The 22,193-nt window shown below is 31.4% G+C and overlaps 2 protein-coding genes across 2 annotated transcripts in view; one reads left to right on the top strand and one right to left on the bottom strand.

Annotated features, from left to right (window-relative positions):
* LOC129958171 (F-box/LRR-repeat protein 12-like) overlaps window positions 1-13,249 on the bottom strand; it is a 115,100-nt gene extending 101,851 nt beyond the window's left edge. Inside the window, exon 1 of the mRNA XM_056070416.1 lies at window positions 12,985-13,249. Within this exon, the coding sequence (XP_055926391.1) occupies window positions 12,985-13,044 (60 nt within the window). The 5' untranslated portion in view covers window positions 13,045-13,249. The remainder of the gene's footprint in view (window positions 1-12,984) is intronic.
* The window catches only part of LOC129958172 (4-hydroxyphenylpyruvate dioxygenase-like protein), an 89,874-nt gene continuing 73,272 nt past the window's right edge, over window positions 5,592-22,193 (top strand). Inside the window, exon 1 of the mRNA XM_056070417.1 lies at window positions 5,592-5,691. The gene's annotated coding sequence lies outside the window, so the exon portion shown is untranslated. The remainder of the gene's footprint in view (window positions 5,692-22,193) is intronic.

Below are 22,193 nucleotides of genomic sequence, written 5' to 3'. Positions count from 1 at the left end.
AAGATATTGCAAAATATTATCATTTTTTGGAAATTTCACTTGACTCAATGGCATGATTCTCAGATTCTGTCAAGTAAAAATAACTATGTACAACATCTTTAAAGTTCTGAAAATAAATTATTCAATCCATTTTATTTTATTTTATCATGGCAGAGACTATTCAGACATAATATAACAAGGAAGAAGGAATACCAAAGGAGTGAAAACTCATGTTATAAGAAATCACGATTGGACAAAAGTTTTTGAATATATTCCAATGAAACTTAAGTAGAATTCGAAAACTTACAATATTAAACATATTTAAACTATATTAATTAGAGTTTATACTTAATACTATAATTAATGTTATTTTTGGTCTCATAAATTCCTATAATCCTGGAGTTGGAGGAGACTCCAGTACTTTTTCTTATTTCGATTTGATTTTAAGATATGACTTTTGTTAGAAATGTGATGGAGGCCGCGGTGGCCTGGTGGTAAGGTCTCGGCTTCGGAGCCAGAGGGTTTCAGGTTCGTGACCCGATTCCACCGAAGAACCGTCGTGTAAGGGGGTCTGTTGCACGTTAAATCCGTCATGACCAAACGTCCATCCGCTGGTGTGGTGTGATGTGGAGAGGGGGTGCCAGCTCAGGTGCCGTCCTCGTCATCTCACCGCGGTTAAAAATTTCGAGGTCCGTCCCAAAATAGCCCTAGTGTTGCTTCAAACGTGACGTTAATATAACCAAACCAAACCAAACGTTAGAAATGTGATTGAATCTCAATTTATGAACTTTTAATATACCAGCATATATTTCATAATACATCATGGAAAAACTGATTTTGGTCCATTGACCATTGCAAAAGAAGAAACAGAAATAAATCAAGTTATTTCGATAATGGCTAAAGGAATATTTTAAATACAGGTTGTTTGAGCACCAAGAGGATAAACTTTGTAAGAGGAGTCGTGCGTGGCCAAGCGACAAGGAATTATATAACAGTGCAGTGCTGGAAATCGAAGCAATATGCACCAAAATTGAAAGAACATCACTTAAAAGAATAATAAAAGAATGTTCAGAAAATTAAAAAAGGTTAAAGGTTCTTCGACGATGCGCGAAGATTTCAGTTGTAATTCTAGAATTTTCTGAAAGATTTTGTGGTGCCTTCGACTAGTTCCTCAGAATGGCAGTGAGTTGTCATAGTCGAAGTCATTGTCATTGTCGAAGGTTTTGATCGTTTTATGGCTGACAGAATTATCGACATAGCAGCCGCAGCCTCAAAAAATTTGCATCACTTTTTAATTTGGAGTTTAATTAACGCTGACACAAACATGTTTGCTTGAACGAGCAAAATCCAATCCATCGAATTCACAAACAAACACGATTTAAAACAAAATAACAAAAGCTGCAAAACCAGTGAGAACCCTCATACTCATTTAACCCTTTGCACTCCGAAAAGAAATTCGATGTATAATCATTCATTTAATACGAGGACTCGTTCATTTCTCCCAAAAATAAATATATCATTGTTTTAAGTCGAATTTCCCCGAAAAATTAATTCACGTCTTTTTACCCTTCTATAGGCATTTTTAACAATTAAAATTGAAAAATAAATAAATAAAGCGTCAAAATGATGCACCGTCTTGAATGGTGCCTAAGAGGAACCACCAGAGTGCTAAGGGTTGATAAATCATGTAATTGTTCAACTTGCTGACACCGAATCTTTTCATTTGCGCAGTTTGCTCTCTGATATGCGGTCAGATGATAATCAATTCTCTCAAATGCTGCACAAATTGCAAGAATTGTCTTTAAGTAAAATAGAGGAATCAATCATGAGAATGCTTTGGCTCCAGCTCTTTAACGACTCTCTAATGACTCAATCGATTAGCACTGATAAACGTGAATCTTCACACAGATAAAATTTCAGCAGTATCTTGGGTAAGGCCGTGTGTAAATTGGCCAAGATTGATACTGCTCGTTTGACTAAACTAAAAATTGAAATTTTGGAGTTAACCACTAAGAACCACTTTCAAAAGAATAAGCAAGGTACTCGTTATAAATCTCCTCGTCGTAGATATCGTAGCCACTTCCTCCTCGAAATCGTCCATTTTGTTTGTACCATTCTGAAGTTGATAAAAAGAGCTTGAATGTATTCCACTATGCGGTTTTGTGGAAAACAAGCAAGTCTGTTTGCTGATGCAAGAAGGGAGCAGAATTGATCATTCATATGGGATGTCAAATCTGGCATTCACATTTTGGTGGATAGCGGAGCCACAACCATTGTTTCAGTTTTCCACTTTATCATCCTGGAAAGTGCAATATTTCATCCGTAAAGCTTTTTGTAGCATTTGATTAGATTGTAGATATATTTGGTGTTAAATACATATTACTCGATTTTAGGCTTGAATTGATTATTTAACTGTATTTCATTGCCATAGATGTTTCCTATCCTGTCATAGGTGCTGATTTCCTGGAAAAGTACGAGTTTGTTGATATTAAAAATGAAAGGTTGATTGATTCGAAGGTATATCAAATGACTCGGGGGTATATGTTTCCCAGTCCTTTTATAGGTATTATTGTATTATCTGGGGACACAAGACTTCATCAATTCCTCTCAAGTTTCCAAAATTTAATTGATGCATCCCTGATTGTCGCGTCAAATTCGCATGGGACTGCACATTGCATTTTTACGAAAGGATCGCAGTTTTTACATACGTCAGAAGATTTATCCTTTCCCTAAGAGCTTAAAGTTATGAATGAGCTAGTTATCTAGTTACTAGCGTTCAAAAATCTAGTTACTCAGGATATCTGAGGCTCTTCGAAAAGTCCTTGGGCCGTCTAATTCACTTGGTACCGAAAAATACATGTAGAAGAACTTGTGGTGACTATCGCCTTCTGAATGCCGTAACTGAAGCTGAGCGTACCCACCAGTAAAGTTTGTATTTTAAGCTAATTCGTACAGAAATTCTCTCCAATAAATGTTGTAACTGCAGATTTCTTTGCACTATCCATGTGCTTAAAACGTATATAGAATATAAATGCATGGTACATATATATATTTAATAAATCTATTCTCAAAAAGTAATTTTCTAATCACTCGAACTCCAGCTTCACTGTAATTTTAACTTCTGCATTGAGCAGCTATTTATATTTCCACGGAATAAAAAAACGAAGCCGATAAATTAATTTCCAAAAATATATAAAATTAGAATTTTTTCTGTCGATCGCTTTTCTTGCTTTTTGCCTTCCTCTATGTTTCCCTACGCTGCTCTCGGGATGGCTTAGACAAAGATATTTGGAGTAAAGCTTAGAATTGGATCTCTACGGCCGGTTTTTCAAATCACGTTTTACATACATGCTTATACATGGTGTCTCAAAAACCTTGACCGCGCCTTTTATTCCTTAAATATTGATCGTAGACATATACTGTAAATTACAAAGTTGTGTAAAAAAAGGTGCAAAATGTTATGAAGTCGATTAAAATTTTCTGGGGATTAAACTTTAAAAAATACAAAATTTAAATTTTTATACGGACCCCGTACAAAAAATTCCCAGTGAGTAAAATGTGCCCCATCTCCTAGTAAGGTCATGTACAAAATTTCAGAATTTTATCATGAAAATTCTCGAAGATAAGTTAAAACAAAGTTGAAGAAGGATCAATCACAAATTAAAATGCAAATGTTTACAGCTTCAGTGTAGATAAAGGAAGACCTACGAATGCTTCATAAGAAAATTAATTATGCTTCATATCTTTAGTTTTAAATACAAATTTTAAAATCTATTCTTCCTGACAAATACTTTAAAATTTATATCATGTATTACAGAATATAACTTAAAAATAGCACAGTCAGTGAAAAATCTTATGTAATATTTCATTAAAGTAATTTTTCCTTATGTAACCTTTCCTTTATGTAATATTTCCTTTAAGTTATTATTTCTACACATTTTTAATACTTTTGAGCCAATAAATAGCAAAATAATTTATTTATGCAATCATTACTTTCTTTGTTAATTTGTGTACGTCCCCTAAAACACGGAGATCCGACATTATTTTTTCTCTTTGCGAACTCATATCCAGGCATCGAAAAGTGGTTTAAGTCAGCATTTATGTAGTTTCATATCTTTGAGACTTTTTGTGATAAAAGGCTGACATTTCGTACATGACCTTATTAGAGGATGCGGCACATTTTACTCACTGGGAATTTTTTGTACGGGGTCCGTATAAAAATTTAAATTTTGTATTTTTTAAAGTTTAATCCCCTGAAAATTTTAATAGACTTCATAACGTTTTTCACCTTTTTATAGCAATTTTGTAATCTACAGTATATGTCTACGATAAATATTTCAGGAATAAAAGCCACTGTCAAGATTTGTGTACACCCTGTGTAGGGTGAACGGGCAAAATTCTTTTAAATTCAAAACGGCGTCTCGTATAATGAGGGAAGTAACGAGTATTTGTAGTAGTAAAGTGACTATGTTGAATTCATTGAGATACTTATACAGGCGAAGAAAGTGACAAAAAATAACTCAAAAAAGGAACTGATATTGGCCGAAAAGTTCATTTAGAAAAATATACACTATACCATAATAAAAGAAAAAAGAAAAAAAAATTCCATGAGACTATCTATAATATTGGCGGGGATATTTTTGATTAAAAATTTGAACTCTCCTTAATTCGAAAAAGGATTCGCCTAAAACTGAAAAATGAATCCTCCGGAATTATCATACACTTTTTCCGAATTAAGCAATATCGAAATGAAATTTAAGCACCGAAGAAAGTAAACAAAAATAGCAATTAAAAAATTGAAAAACTTCTTCGGTGCCTGCATGTGTGTATAGGAGGGGGTATCTAGGGATACATTTTCCAATTTTAAACGAATCCTTTTTATGTCAAGGAAAATTCCTAATTTTAATCGTAAATATTTCCGTCAATTTTACAGATAACTCCATGAAACTTTCTCTATGTTTGTATTACGGCACAACGTGCATTTTTCTAATTGGTCTTTGTTGCTGATTTCCTTTATTTTTTGAGAGATTTCCTTGTAACTTTCTTATTTAGCAGCGAGGGGCTCTGCAATCTATCTCAATAAATTCAGCATGGTCGCTTTTTTATAGATACACGTTGTTTCCCTGCTATTCGCGATTTCATTTGGATTAATATCTTACACGGAATTTCACAGTTTAACTTGTGTAGGAAACTTGTATACTCTGTTCTATTAGAAAAAGTTTGCAAAAAGCCTAATCAAAATACTTAAATACTTTTTATAAATTTCGTAAGGAAATCTGTCATCGGACTAAATGTCTAATTTCTACTATTCAGAGTAAATAAGCGATTGATCTAGTTCTAAAATGAAAAATTCATTTAAATGAAAAATTATAGTTTCGTACATTTGAATGATATTTATCTTTTCTGTGGATTTGAGTAAAAGAAGGGCACCAACACCTGTTCGTTCGGATTAGTTTTTCAAATCTAACGTTTGTGTCCTCCTCTGTTGAGCAATTTTCTTGTTCACTGGCAATGCGATGCCTCCACTTCCTGGTAGATCGGCTACCACATTCCAGTTTCTCAAGAGGATTGGGAAACACATCGATAGGTGTTTTGACATTAGGTGACAGCGATTATCCTTTTGGTTCATTTCGTTTGAGTGAAGAACTGCAAAACAAAAACCAAAAAATTCGTCCCGAGGCGTTACATCACGGTCGAACACGAATACCACGGGTGAGTGATTTTTATTGCCTTTGTGACAACATTATGATTAATTTCTAACAAAGCTTCTTCTCGAAAACGATAAATAGATAAGTTTAGGAACATTTTTAGAAGATTTTGCTTAAGACCATTCATTGGTTATCTCTTATAAGGAAATTGTATTAATATATTTTAGCGTATCAGAGGTTCTAATATTTCCATGAAGTAAATATTTTATATATTTGAATTAGTATGGGTAATTTTTTGTATGGTTGAAGTAATATAAGCATATTTTCTTCGAACTTTGGTCATACCATATTGAAAAATAACTTGCTAATTTTGAAATTTTAAACTGGTATGTTTTGTTTAGGAGGCATATTTTACCATTAAACGATTATTATTAATACAAACGTACTTACTATTACTTATAATGTTCAAATCAAAGATTTTTTTTAGTTTAATCGTAAGAAATTCTATGCAAGTTTTTATCAGTATCTTTTATTTTTATAAATCAGAATTTGCATTCAGGAACTTGGCTAAGAAGCTGTGCGATCATAATACGTAGAAAGATTTAAAAAGTTGACAGCTTAATAAATCCATTTTTGGCTTTTTCAAATTATTATCCATAAAAAGCAGAATAAAAATTGTTATTTTAAACTATAATATATGACTTTGCTATCTCTAAATAAAAACAAGAATTTGAGAACCAAATGAAGTTAATCATAAAACCGGAATATAAATTTAGTTAAGCCACTTGTCCTTCTAAAACTTTATATTTTTATTCTATATAGAATTTAGCAACATTAAAATTGTAACAATAGCAAAGCATTTAGAAGAGTCAAAAGAGTTTTATTTGTTCGGGGCGTGTCATATTTTCAGTCGCCCTGTGCCTTTTTGAGATTTTGCATTTTGATTAAAAGTAAATAGCATTGCTTAAACTAATCTATTTGAAAATGAATTTAATTTAGAAAGAGATAACAGCTTTCTACATTATTTTAGCTATAATAAGAATCAGAAAAGCAGACATTTTCCTCTATAACTATGCTCAAATCAATTATTAATTTTAGTTTCTTTTGCAGTCATTAGTTAGAAAACCATCACGGCAAATCTTTCTAGTTCAAGTATTTTCACATACTAGAACAAGACATTTAAGCAATGTCTTTTTGTGTGCAAAACTGTGTAACCTAACTCATTCTCCACTTATTCTATCTATAGTGTGTATTTCTAGTAATGCGTTTTTTGACCATTCAATATTTTTTCTTTATTTTCTCAAGCGCGCAGTATAGATAGGAAAATATTTTAAACGAGAAAAATTCGACCTTGTCATATGAATGGGTCTTAGCATTTCAATCTAAATGATAAAAAAAATAACGCTCTCTGTCTATCAGTTCGTTCACGTCTATTTGAATCCGATAGTTGAAAAATGCAACGAAGACGATAACTCAGAAATCGAAACTGTTAGACGAATGAAATTTAGTGTTAGATGGCTTTATAAGTTATTTAGTGTTAGATGGCTCTGAAATAAATTTTAGGCAAAATTCGCCCAAAAGAATCCATTTTGGATTTTCTTCATTATTCGACAAAGCTGAATAAGAAACCCATCATTTGTGGAAATATATGAGACAAGAGCAGGAACGAAAATTACACTCATGTCCAAAATTAAGGTCACAAAATTTTTTTTCTGAATAATTCTAAATGGCTACCAGTTAAATTTAAACAAATTATATTTTATATATTGTGAAGGACCGCTAACACGATATTCACCTTTTTTGTGGGAAAAAATGTTGTTTAGCATTTGTTTTGGGGGAACTACTGAAATTAGACCATTTAGGCATCTGGGAGTTTTGGCTGCAATTTTGTGAATATTGCATTGAAACTAAAAATTTAACCTGTTTCCAGTGAGAATGAGTTCTCATAATCGTTTAGACGATGTCTTGAGATGGAGAACCATTGGTAGGCTTGAAGTTGGGCAGTCTCAAGGCGTAGGTGGCTCGATGATTACAAGTGGCACCGAAAGTGGTATCCAGGTCGTGGAATCAATTCCAAACAAGTGGTATTGTAACCAGGAAGGCCGGCCAAGGCCGTCACAGAGCAAAGACGCCTGCACAGGATCGCTATTTGGCATTAAGCGCACGATGGCATAGGCTGACAACGGCTCCTCAACTTTCTCACGACCTTGCTGCTGCGTCTGGGATAAGAATTTCCAGACAAAAAGTATACAGACGTCTAGCAGAGAGGGCTCTTTATGCCCGGCGACCAGTTGAGTGCGCCCCTTTGACTGCATCCAACAGAAAAGCCCGACTGTTGTGGTGCCTAACATAGCAGTCTTGGGTACAGCAAGAATGGGGGCGTGTTCTTTTCAGTGATGTGTCTAGATTTACCACACAGAGTGACACTCGTCGAATCTTCACCTGGAGAGAACGAGGAGCTCACTATCATCCCTCCTACGTAAAAGAAATCGACAGATTTGGTGGCAGAGGAATCCTTATCTGGGGTGGCATAATGTTGGGCAGTCGTACACCACTGCACGTCTTCGATGCGGGTACTGTCAATGCACATCGCTATAGGGATGAGATCCTTGAAGCCTATGTGAGGTTGTTCCGGGGTGCTTTTGGACCAAACTTCATGTTTATGGATGAAAACGAGCTTCCACACTGAGCCCAGATCGTTGATGATTTTCTTGAGGAAGAGGATATTCGACGTATGGACTGGCCCTCGAGGACTCCGGATAACAATCCTATTGAACATGTTTGGGATGGTCTCGGAAGAGCCATTGCACAGCGTAACCCCCCTCCTAATACTCTCCAAGAGATAAAAGCCGCGCTTTTGGAAGAATGGGCTTTGTTGCTCCAAGCATTTATTGACACCCTCATAAACAGTATGAAAGCTCGTTGTGTAGCCAGTATAGAAGTGCACGGTGGTCACATTCCATATTAGACAAGTTTTTCCCGAGATAAATGCTTTATCTCTGATTCATAATGTAACACTTTTTGATATATCCTGTTTCTTAATTCCCAATTAAAATCTTTTCCATGCTGTTATGTGTCTATGTTCTTTCTTCTATTGTAGTGTACCTTTGTGCCAAATTTCGTGGCAACACAATGAATAGTTTTTCATTTTTCGCAGATTTTATGTTTGTGACTTTAACTTTGGACATGAGTGTAGTTAACAATGTATAGAATTCATGCATTCTTTCCAGCTTTTACCGCTTTGAATTCAATCATTGTAGAATCACGCAGGATTTTGATATAAACTCCAATTAAGTAAATTAAACGAAAATCGGATGGTTGAATAAAATTCAGAGATTAAATTAAAAAAAAGAACTCAATTACCGAAAAACTTCATTTGAATTTAAAAAATTATGTTTGACAAACGTATGCAACAGAAAACTAAATGGTGAAAGAAATTTGCACGGAACTGTACGATAAAAGAAAACAAACCGAAAGTTAATTTATGTTTGCAGATTGATTAGATACAATCATATTTCAATAATATCCATTTAAGTTGTTAAAAATAATTCTAATCAACACCACTGATCACGCTTCCACTTTTATTTTTCCTAATTTTAACTTTTTTTCTTTAATATCGATTGGAATGATTGCAGACTTCTGTAATTGAGTTCAATCGTGTTCTTAAAAGACGCCTGAGTAACTTTTCAGCCACTATTTTAAATAAAATTGAGTATGTATTTTCTCTTTGGAATCAACGTTTTATTTTGTGATAGTAAAAATATTAACTTGAAAATGAAAATAGACATGCTTGATAACTGTTTTCAATAGAGTCAATTTACAAGATGTACTAACTGTAGATGCCATGTAATATCACTGTGACGTCGCGTCGTTCTAGAGCTCTCAATGAACATGTTTGGATTATTTGACTCCAGTTTAAAAATGATTTCCTTTAGGAGCTGCTCGCTTGTTTGATAATTGTTCAGCGTTTTCATTTGCTGAATGTACAATTTATACTTATTAGATGGCTTTTGCACACTTATGTTTAAACTCTTTTATTGCATTCATCCATTTATTTTCGCGGCTTTAAGATTTTTGCTTTTATCTTCAGATTTTTGGTTAAAAGAAAAATTACTTTTTACATTTAACTTTTTTAGTAAAAATGTTTTATGAAGTATTTTGTTGTAGAATTACAAATTTTCATTAGACGGTTTTATTTTCTATATTAAATTTGTAAAATGATTTTAACGTTTATCACGTAAACTACAATTCTTGTGAAAAATTCTACTCCTAATTTTGAAATTTTATTTCAACTTTTTTTTAAGAAAAATAAACTTGGGGACATAACAGTATCCGCGTCGCTAGCCCTGTCCGAAGGGATACGGATTTGAATGATTTAGATGCCACGACAGCAATGAAGCGGGAACATTGGTTGCGTCCTAATAACGATCACCGATCCCGGTACAACTCCTTCTGTAGCAGGTGTCCTGTCATCAGGTGGGGTGGGGGTAATTCAGCCCCATAATATTACTCTTCCCATGCGAGAACCAACCATCATACTGAAAACTTCTCCTCCCCATATCTGGGGGCTTCTAGGTAGGAGTTACGAGTATACATCTGAGCATTATATAGTCTGAGTTTTTGTTGGAATTCTGTTTCAGAAATATAGTTCAGCTTTTCTCCATATTTTTTCTCTCGTCAATTTTAATTATATTGGAGATCCGCACTTACGCGTGAAATTTGGGATATTTCATATTTTTTTTATCGAGTTTTTAAATTTTTCTTTAATTTCATAGAGTAAAAAAAAGCATTTAGAATTTACTCAGTTACTTTTAACTTTGATATTGTCTTAATACATATACAGGAAGAGAAACTGAAAGAGTAACGGAGAGAAAGAAAGATTATTTTAATCTTAAAAAGTAGGAAAAGGAATGATTGATATTTTATAGAATGAGTTTGTTATATAAAACCATGACGCACAATGATCACTGCGAAAGAAAGCTATTGCTAAACCGGATATATCACACAATTTTTAAAAATTACAAAATTTTGAATGCTTATTTAAATTTTGAAAGTCATTTATTTTAAGACCGACACTTTATCTGAAGCAAAAATATAAACAGGATCTAAAGCAATTAAGAAAGCTTAGTAGACAATTTTTAAAAATCCAGTCTGAAATATAACAAGCCAACTACAGACTATTTCAAAATAACAATCATTCAAATGACTAATTAATTCTTTAGGCAAAGGGATATAAAAATAAACTGCTGGTTCAGTTCGAAAAGAATATTGAATGAGCTGTTCGAAAGTCTCCTTCCTACATAGAAGCAAAAGTTCTCACCTTTCAGTGGGAAATTTAAGGTATGGATATTTCATTTCACTTTTTTCTCACGAACAATGTGTTTTTAGATATTGTATTCATGCAAATGATTACATATGGAATAATTATTTTATTTATTTTTAGGTAGTACTATGATTTTGTTTTTTACCGCCCTAAATTTCTGACAACGTGATTCATATGAGTTCGCCGGTCACCGATCACTCCCCATGGTAGTCAATGCGTTAAATAAGAAAATCCAATCATATTAAATGCAATGATAAAACTTATATACTTTGAAACTGAAATTGAATTGAAACATACTTTTGATACCATCTAAATTTCAGGTATAAGTATGGTGTATAACAACGTTTATTAAAAACTACCTATAAAGCCTTTTTTATTGCTAAAATAATTACATTATTTGAATTAGGGTGGTTTTTTAAATAGAAATATTAACGGAAAAAATCCATTGTTATTAGAATTTGAAATTAATTTCTGAGTAAACAAGCCTAGAAAAAAATATTGAGGCACAAAGCGATTTAGCCTACGATTTAATTTTTCTTTCTATTTCAAAAGAAAAATCTCAAGTTTTAGAGTCGCAATTTAAAAATAAAATTTTACTTGCTTCAGGAACATATTATCTGCTTATAGAAATCAAGAAAATAGAATTTACCAGGTATTTTCTCAAAAAAAAAATGGATCATTAAATAAACCTTGTGAATAAAACAAGTCTTTTTTTGGAAAATAGAAATTCCTGTTCCATCAATATTGATATGAAAAATCCATTTAATTCTTTTTATTTTCTAAAGCGTTTTATCTGTTTAGTTATAGTGATAAAAGGCTTTTTTGGAAATGAAATTGGCCAATCGTATTTTTGGATTAAAAAATATCAAGTAATTTCGAAAATAAATAGGAAAGGATTGGTAATAATAGGTAGAAAAATAACACAAAAGCAAATCTTGAATGTATTCAATTAGTAAATATGAAGATTAAAAAACAAGCAAATTTATACTGATCAGTGCATTTAATTGAACTGTATTATTCTATGTCTACGTCCCCGTTTAAAACATTTTTTGGGTCTTCTTAAATTAAGTGGTAATTAATGAAAATGATTCCAGCAGTCGCTGTCCCCATCATTATTTTGCAGCTTTCAAAATAAAATAAATGAGATATTAGGAATGGCAATTAATGAGCATTATGAATGAGAAGGTTGGAAGGCATGATACGAATTCTGTAACAATGAAATGTTTTCTTCCTTTAGCGTTTACATACAAAAATTTCTTTGGACATAATTCCCAAGGCTATATATTAGTCCATTTTTTGATGCTTAACAAAAGGAAATAAACAATTTATATTATTTTTATTCCGTTTTATGCGTATACATATTTTATTTCTTCCTATACGATGAAAATTGATTTGTAATTAGCAAAATGTCTGAAATTTCTATATATAAGAATATAGTGAGGTTTGTTATTAAATTGTTTTTCATAATAACTTCTTTAAATATGAAGCTTTTTAAAAAATATATATATTTTTTCTGCTCTAAGCGTTTACATGGCTTTGCTTTTAACATAGTTTTATGTTTTGATAAATTTCATTCATAACAAAACAAGGACAACTCAAATGAAAAATTATTACAAAAAAAACACACACAACAACAATCGTTTAAAAATCCAAAGTTACGTGTTAAAGAAGAAGTTGTTCTGTAGAAAGTGCTATTTTTTTTTACTTAAAAATTAGTTGCGAAATGGATAAAATAATATTTTTCATGGAATTAATTGCATTAAAAATGAATAATAAAATAATCTGTTAACGTTAATCTCAGTTACAAATAAATTTTTAAAAAATCATGCATTAGTTTAAAAAAATTATAATATAAAAATTTGGCTCAATATTTTGCAAATCCAATCATAATATTTTTTTTTATCAATTATTCATATCATTAGGAACGTTATGACTCTAGTCAATATATTCTTTATTGTAGAAATTCAAAAAATAAAGGAATAAATATAAATAAGTCATTACTATGATAAAAAATGAACAGCTTTTCTTACTTACACAAATATCATGATTCGGTCCATTATGTTGCACATTCTTTCTATCTCCTTTCTTTTCCATGTCTGGTCGTAAAAGGGAGTTCAGGAAGGAAAGGACGTTTACTATGAATCCTAAGTTTCCGAGTGGATTTTTAAAAACTTGTGTTTTAAAACGATCCCTTGAGGAAGCAACACAACTAGCGATCTGCTATGAAAGTCCAGTGACAGAAAAAGACAAAAGTTGAAACTGGCTACAAAATAAAGACGAGCTCATGCCACAAACTATGTGACTCAGCAAGCATACTTGCTTTTCTTTGTACGTTTCTCCCCTCTAATCTTCTACGGATCCTGTGCCAACTATTCCATTAAGTGTAAATAAAGGAGAGGCACGGGCAGTGGTTTTACCTCCGAAATGTTTTTGTTTAGAGTTTTTTTTTAATTTTGCCTTTGTCTCAGCACCTCTTCGACGGCAACTGCGGGGCTAAATGAGAAAGCAGCGCATCCGAGATCTCAATAGCTTGTTAAATTCGTTTAGGCTTTCGGAGACAAAAAAGATACACTGAAACAATGAGGGCACACAGCTTCTGATACAAAAAATACCGAAGAGAGCAGCCATTCATTACTAAAGGTAAACGCTGGGGTTGTTTACACATTGTGGATACGATTTCGAATTTTAAGGGGGCGAATTGTTTTAAATTAACAAAACAAAAAAAAAAAAAAGTGAAATTTTAGCTTTAGCACTTTATCTCAAAATATCATCGCCGGTATAGTGAGTGTCAAAAATCACACTCTGAAAAACATATGAGAATTCCATATATGAGACCTCTAGTGACCAGGGGCATTTTATGACAACATGCAGCAATAACATATATAAATTTGAGATCAAAATGAGCTAATAAGTGCAAGTATTTTACATAAATAATATATTTTGGAAAATTTGATAAACACCACTTCGATATAACAATGAAGTGACATGCTTTCATGATAATAAAATAGCATTAAAATATGAATTGCTAAATAATATGAACAATTAATGGTTTCAAAGTAGTATATATTTTAAATGCATTTTTAAGAAAATGAATTTTTTTTCAAATTTCATTGACTTAGCAACTCTGCATGAAATATTCCATATTTGAAGAAGTTGTATAGAGTCAATATTTCTCTTAGACATTCATTCGAATCCATTCCTTTTTTCGACTTCATTTAGGTAGTTAAAAGCTAATTTTAGTTCTGAAAATACAAAATTCTAATGAAAATTCAGTTAATATGCATTAAATTATTCCTGAAAATTATTTTTTTGAAATGAAATTACAAAATAATACATAATTTTGATGGAAATCTATTTTTAGCGATACTATTAAATAAATGAAATAAAAAAAAATTAGAATACTGAAGTTTTTTTTTTAAAATTCAGGGTTTTTAAATTAAAAAAACATCCTTAGATTAAAAAAGGTTTTTTGGGTACTTTATAGAGTTGTATTATGATGCATATGTGCTCAAAATTTCAACACTTTTAATCAAATTTGCACAAAGCTTAATGGACATTTTCGAGATATCTTCTGATCTGGAGTGTATTACTTAAATGGACGAGCTAGGCTATTTAACTAAAAACGGTCGAGGCCAACTCAAATACGTAAAAACATAAGCTGTTAATTTAATTTCGGAATAAAAAGGCTCATCACTACATGACAAAATGAAACAACATTTTAAAGCAGTCTGTATATGTACAGCATGAATCTGCGTGACTTGATGACGAAAGATATTTACTTGGAAGAGTTGCGTGGAAGCATCACCAAAACATCTGTGGACGCTTACTTGACGTCAAGGAATGGAAACTTGACTCGAGTGGCACGCTCCTGACAAATTCTTTGTCCCGTAATTGGAGGAAAATTAGACGTGCGGAGGAAAACTACCTTCAGTATGTCAATTATATTTGGAATGGAAAATTAAGTACTATTGTTTATTGAATCACAACAATGTACGAAAAAAAAATTAAAAAGGCTTCGCGTGGAATACTCTGTGTTTGTTCTTTTCAAAAAGTAACTTAAATACAGATGCTGTATTTAAGTTTTAAATTAAAATAAATGCTGCATATATCTTTTTAAATTCAAAATGTAGAATTTTAATAAGCTGTGTAGGCTCGTCTATATCAACTAGAAATGAAATAATAAATTAGGATTTAAGTCTAGTGAAAATAAAAAGTTAAAACAATTTAAGACATATGCGCTTTATAAGTGAAAGTTTCAGAGAAGGATTTGCAGTTTGACGTGGCATGTATTTTTAAAGAGAAATTGAAGATAAGAAAACATTTAAAAATTAACTCATCGAAGTTTTAAAAGGTGTTCAAGTTCCTAATTTTGAAGAAGATGTTTTAAAAAATTTTGCGGCTTTTAAAACCATCAGGAAAAAAAGATTAGTTGTTCTCCAACCCTACAGTCCCATTTCTGGAAACAAACTAGATTCAAATGCATGAAATTTAGCCATATTCATAGCTAGTCTCTAAATCTAGCAATTTTCATTTCTAAGTTATTTTCCGTTCCAAGAAGATTCCGTATTAATAGCTTGATGAGAAAAGTCTGAAAGTAATGCTATGCGATTAACAGTAACAAATAGCTCCAAAAACACATTTGAAATTCTTTTTTTATTTTGTCTTATACATTTTTGTAATATCGTTAAAGTCATTCCTAAAAGTATAACACTTTTTTGTATGTATTTCATGTATTAAGACTATCTGTTACCCTTAGACTGTTGAAAAATGTAGTGGTTTTAATTATTTTCAAAATTCTTTATAAAAATTTAGTATGTAGATAATCTTTTATAAAATTTCAACTACTGAGATTCTTCCAAACAAATAAAAACTATTTAATAAGATTTGCATTGTCAAGAAGAGATAATGTAGTGAAAAAATCATGTAAAGAAAAATTGATTTAACCGATTCATTTAGCTGAGTTTTACTGATAAAAAAGTTGGCTATAAAAAATCCATAATGCATTAAAACTGCCTTTTTGTTGATTCTTGAATTTGCCTTCAACTATATCATAAATTATCTTTTGGAAGAGAGTCACTTTCTATATTCATTGGGGAATGAATTTCAATTCTTCGTATGATTTCCACTGTTTTATCAAAATTTGAATAATATTTTTGATTCGTCCAGGAATTCTTATTTTTAAATAATAAGTAATGATTTTTTTAAATTCTCTGTGATTATCTAATAGATCCAAAAGCGATAAACATATGCAATAAATACAATTCCTTTTAATATCATTTTGTAAATAATATTAAAAATGAACTTGGTTATCTCGAATGGATTTTTGGAATTCATTCATTTTTCAATGCCCTCATTTGACATATTATTGATGCTGACAAGTATCAGTGGTTAAATATTTTCCAATTAGAATTCATTATTTTTTCCTAATATTGCTCTTTCCAAAAACGAGAAATAAATTTGTGATGTTTGTCCATTTGTTGTGGTTTCCATTACAGTTTCATTTTGCGATATCTATCAAAAATGGAAGGGGGGGGGTCTATATAAATTCAGATCAATTGTTGAGGCTGGGGTATGGATATTTTTCCAATTATTTTAAATAGATAGTTTTTGTGTTTGTATTCTATTATTAGATCGTTAATTTCTAAATGAACGTATGGTAAGAATCGATAGTTATAATGAATTTGTGTATTTTATTTCCTATTTGCATTCGGTGATGTAACCTGTCTCATGTGTAAATTGTGTGTTTTAATTCACTGTTTTGCATGCTTACCTCTTTTCGTGTTTGATGCTTATTTTTTGAACAGGAGTGTATATCTATCACATGCGGATCATATAAAAAGTAAAACAGATAATAATCAATTAACTTATATGATATTATATGGTAAGTCTCCTAATAATTTTAAGATTCTCCTAAGAAACGGATATCTATTAAATATATATGTCAGTTATTTACTAGAATAGATCTTTGTTTCAGGCAAAAACAAATGTAGATTTAATTCTGCATATGGAGTGAACTTTCTGTAAAAGGCATCTGTTTTATAAATAACTCATCAGTTCAAACAGATCTTTTGGATTTTCCCAGAATAGAAGTTTTTTTAAAAGACTGAATGTGAACTTCAGCTTTCATTTTTTTTATTTTTTATGAAACATTATTATCTTCTTCATATGAAGTGGGCTTTCGACAGCATGCATTAACATAATAAGTAGTTTTTTAAGCTCGACAGGGTGTCCCAAAAAGAGGAACACGCTTTTATTGCCCTAAATATTGCACTTAGGAATGTGCTTCTAATTACAAAGTTTCATTAAATGTGGTGGAGAATTATGTGAAAACACTTTGGTTTCTGCGAAAATTTATAACAAAATGTTAAAAAAAAATGTGTACTGCTTTCATGATGTAAAAGTGTCAACGAGAAAAATATTTCTTTTACTTTAATCAATACAAATGCGAAGGGTCATACTTCTGTTTAAAAAATGTGCAGGGATATGCTTGTTTCTAAATTTAGCGGGGTTTATCTCGTATATAAAACGAGACATTTATTAAAAAATTATTCGATGTGGAAAAATTGTCTTCTGCAAATATTTGTCCAGTTTTATATCATCCCATCATCACGACTTGAAAGAAATCTCTTAATCGCCTATAATATTGTTGACTTGGATTGGGCGGCTTCAATATCGACTTCATAAGGAAGGGGAGAAACAGAGCATTTTAGAAGTCCCAGAGAGGGATAAAATTCTTCGTTCGCCAATGTGAGCCTGTCTAAAAGAATGGCATATTTCAGTAACAATAAAGATTTGGAAATGCTCATGATTTATTCAGTATGTAATCGTAATGCTTTCCTAGTTACAGAAAAATACAAACGTCATTTTCTGAATTCCCTTCTAGAAAGTGTGTTTTCAGAATGGTTTAGGCTATAAAAAACAACATGATATTTAAATCTCAAGGGAGGAACGGGGAAGATGAGATGTTATACAAATGTTACAGAAATTGGCATTTTATCTTATTACTCAAATTACCTTCATGTCAGAGTACAAATAATCAGTTTAGAATTCAACATTCTAAAAAATGATAGTGTATAGAATATTTCAACATAATAAATGATATTCATGCAACATTCATGGAGCCCATGGATTGTTAAAACAGTTACACGGGAAACTGCATGATCAATGGGCCTACTTCAGGTAAAGTTAAATGAGAAATGTGGCTTTAATTGAGAAACAAGCATCAATCTTCAAAAAGATCATTGTTTGTACATAAAAATCTCTTTTCCTTTCAAGAGGTTCATCATCACCGGCAATTTTCTCATAAATGTGGTATTTATAAAAATTCTTCAGTCAGTTCCATTTTGTACAACAGTTTACTGTATGGCTACCGATAAATTCTTTCGGTTAGTTTTGATTAGCGTTATGTCTGAACTAAGGGATGAATTGCCCTTGGCAGTACAAGCATTGTAGATTCATGGGCGGTCTTTATATCACAAATGATGAACTGGGTCGCATATACAAAAGTATTGTTAAAAGAATGTTTCTGTCCATTCTTTATTAAATTACAACGAAGGACTCCCTGAAACACCGGTCAGAGGTATAGAAAAATTGGACTGAGTCTATGAATTTGCCTTTTAATAATTCAGAAAATTTTATAGACAGAGGTATGAAATTCGACGACCCTATAAATGAGTGTAGGAAAAATATTTTAGTCATTGACATTTTTTCACAACAGGAATTGCATAAAAATTTAATTTTTGTAACTTCTTATTATCACCCTCTACAAAAGCCAAAGTATTTTCATATATTTGGGTACATTATTTAATGAAACTTTGCAGTTGGAAATCTATGTCTAATTGCAACATTTAAGAAAATAAACTTATTCCATTTTTTGAGATACCCTGTTTATTTATTTATTTATTATTATTTTTTTTTATTTAATCCGATCTTCTCAGTTTTCCACTACATAAGCTTTGTTATAATTTGAACTGGCGAATTCAAGCTTCAATTACTACAGTTTTTTTTTCCGAAATGATTATTTTTTAAATTTTAGGATGCCCTCAACACGAGTATCTTTTGGTTCCTTTAAAATGCAATTGAAGTTCTAATGATTATTAATGTTTTGTGTGAGATATACTTTGGTATTTTCAAAAAATCTCATTTGTATTTCTCCAACAAATGGCTTCGGCGAAAAACAATTATTTTCTCTCTCTTTTTTTTATCTGTACTCAGTTTAACGTCAAACAAGTTTTCATTAGTGTTCCAAACGTCAGAGTCTCTTTGAGAATTTTATAAATTACGACTGTATTTCTGACAATTATTTTCCTTTTTTAATATCTGGATGCGAAATGTTCCGCATTTAATCCCCATTTCATTTCTTCGACAGCATAAAGCTCCCATTGAATGCATTTTATTCTACTAGGTAAGAAGGCACAAGTATTAAAATCTTTCGAAAAACTCGAATATTATACTATATAGGAATATAGAATCCTTTATACCAAGTTTCTTCGATCGATTTTCTTCGGTGTTAGTCTTGCAACTAGTATGCTTTTTTAAAAAAATTTCAATAGTTGTTATGAAAAAATATTCCACAAATGTGTTCTTTTTCAGTTCTGAAAATATTTTGTTGTAGATGATACGAAGAGCCTGGAACTCTCTAAAATTCCTATTCTACATATTTCCCGCCATTACTTTTTGTCATAGCTTTTTGTTTGTTTTCCTGTTTCTATAATTTCCTTTAAACAATTATTCGTTCCCTTTCCTGGCAACTTCATCATTCGAAGCAATTGACAGAATGTAGAAAATTTTGCATTAACAAACTTAAATAATAGTAACAATGTTTCTTCCTTGAGTAATAGTAATCTGTGTGAATGAAATTTTAAAACGAACTTTAACTCTCTAGTCTCCTCGTATCGAATTATTTCGTGCTGGTTTCCTTTCCAAAACTATAATCTTTTATCCATGATGAAAATGATTTCCACTTAATTTCAATGTCTTTTGTGATTTTTCTCAGACTAATTTTTCTCACTATTTTTTGTCTCTTCTTTGTTATTTTTTATCTTCCAAAATTTTAGGTGCCACACATCTTTGTGGATCTTTTGGAAATTTATGAAATACAACAATATGTTCAGATGATTAGCGTCGTTTTATGTTTTCAGTACTTACTATCCTTTCGCTCTATATATTTTAAATTTCTACTCTAATGCTAGGCTCCCTATCAATATCCAATCTTTTTTGGGATAAAGTAGCAAATACTATATATTGAATTTGATTTCTAATGTATGAGGTAGTGCGCATTCCGAATCTTGAATTCATACGAGAAGACTCCATGGTGTTGGGGCAAAAGCGCACAGATTATCTGTCTTAGTTTTATCACAAACGGATTCATACGGTTGCTATTAGCAATTTCTTCATTTAGCGTATACTAGGAAAAAACGGGTTTTCATGCCATTTTTTGTTGGGTTCCAAGTCGTGTAGGCAGACTCAACTGCAAAATATATGTCTATATTTTTAAGAATTGAACTTTCGTTTTGCGACGATAAGAGGTCATTTGCTGTCATATTTTTTTCTATTTGGTAAAAGACATGATGTCTGCAGATCCAAAACAAATTGTATTCAGTAAAATCGGACATTAGTTGTGACAGGATCTTCCTATGCTTGAGATGAATGCTAAATTAGCCTGTTTCCGTATAGGACAAACTTGTTTTTCTCACAAAAATTTCATATTTAGTGAAAGGGCACCAAGATGTCCTGTACGTCATATTGATTTTAGTATCAAACACATTTTAATTGAATATATTGCTTTTAACTCTCATCGTGTATATTCCTTTCATACACCATCATTAACTTTACAGGATTTAGTAAATGAGAAATACCACCCAAATATTTTTTAACTTTTTAAAAGCCGTTATTCGTTTTCATACTTGCCTTTAGCGCTTTTTTTCTTTCTGTTTTGCATTATTTCCTTATTTTGCCTTATTTGTCCCAATTTTTCACTTTCAGATATTTACATTTTACAACCTTGCACATTTATTATTTGCATCATCATATTTTATGCTGAACCTTATGATCTGTCTTTTATGATCATCATATTTATGTCCTTTGTGATCTGCTCTGATTTTTTCTGATTTTTTTAAAAATTACTTGGTGCAATGTAGCCAAATATGTTTTTTGAGCCAATAAACCTTCAACAAAAACATACTGAGTTTCTCCAATCGATTTGTTTTAATTTGTTCGGAACAGTTTGTAATGCACGATACAATTATTTCATTTCAATATTCATTATGAGAAAGAAATTCTACAAATGATTTCTTTCTTCTGTTCTGGTACGCCTTATTGTATGTGACCGTAGCTTAAAAGCAATGATATTTTACTTTAACATACCTTAAAGTTCAAATTCTACATTCACTGTCACATAAACTAAATTTATATTTGTCCTTTTTTAAATCTACTGTTACTCGATATAATCTGCGCTTTGTCATGTTTTCTTAGCAAATTCATCCTTTGGATGATATCGATAGACTAGTAATTTTGGATAAACGATAGTCAAAGTTAAAAAACACTGTACCTTCTTAAAGTGGTAAGTATCTATATCAATAAGATATAAAAGTTCTTTGAAACTATCTAGAATGATGCCTGCAATGGCTTAATCATGTGGATATAGGGGCTCAGCGTAGTGCTTTACGAAGCCAATAGTTTATTTTTTACATATTTTATGATTTAAACTCAGATATTAACAAATTAGTCTGTCAGATTGGAAATAAAAGCTCTGCCCCAGGTTCTGTGAATCTTTACTCCTCCACTGAAGGAACAAATTATTGCAGAGATCAATGGTATGACAAATTAGCCGAACGAATAACCTTGAAATTGTCGTTAAAATATTAAATCTAATCGAGGGTATCGTTCGAAATTTTTCTTTTTTCCAAATGATCACATTAAAAAAAGAGCAAAGCATTTTTTTTTATTTCAAAATATTTTTCCTCTGCTCTCCGACTTCAAAGACTAGTTTCAAATCTGAACAACTATATCACTACATGTTCAAATGATAGATATGAAATCGATTGTCATTTGCTAGAATGCTCGTTCAGCATTTGAAAATTCTACAGTTTCCATATTTGTTTTTCACAGCATTTTGATATGTAGAAATCATACAGAAAGAGAAAGGAGTATGAATACTCTGGTAACTTGTCTTAAAGATACTCTGGTGAAATAATTTTAGTGAGTATTTCTCACTTTTTAAATCTAAATATAGTCCTAGTTAT

This window comes from Argiope bruennichi, chromosome X1, assembly GCF_947563725.1.
Source record: "Argiope bruennichi chromosome X1, qqArgBrue1.1, whole genome shotgun sequence".
Classification (NCBI taxonomy): Eukaryota; Metazoa; Arthropoda; class Arachnida; order Araneae; family Araneidae; genus Argiope; species Argiope bruennichi.
Note: the sequence above shows the minus strand (reverse complement) of the source record. Positions and strands in the feature narration are given on the sequence as shown.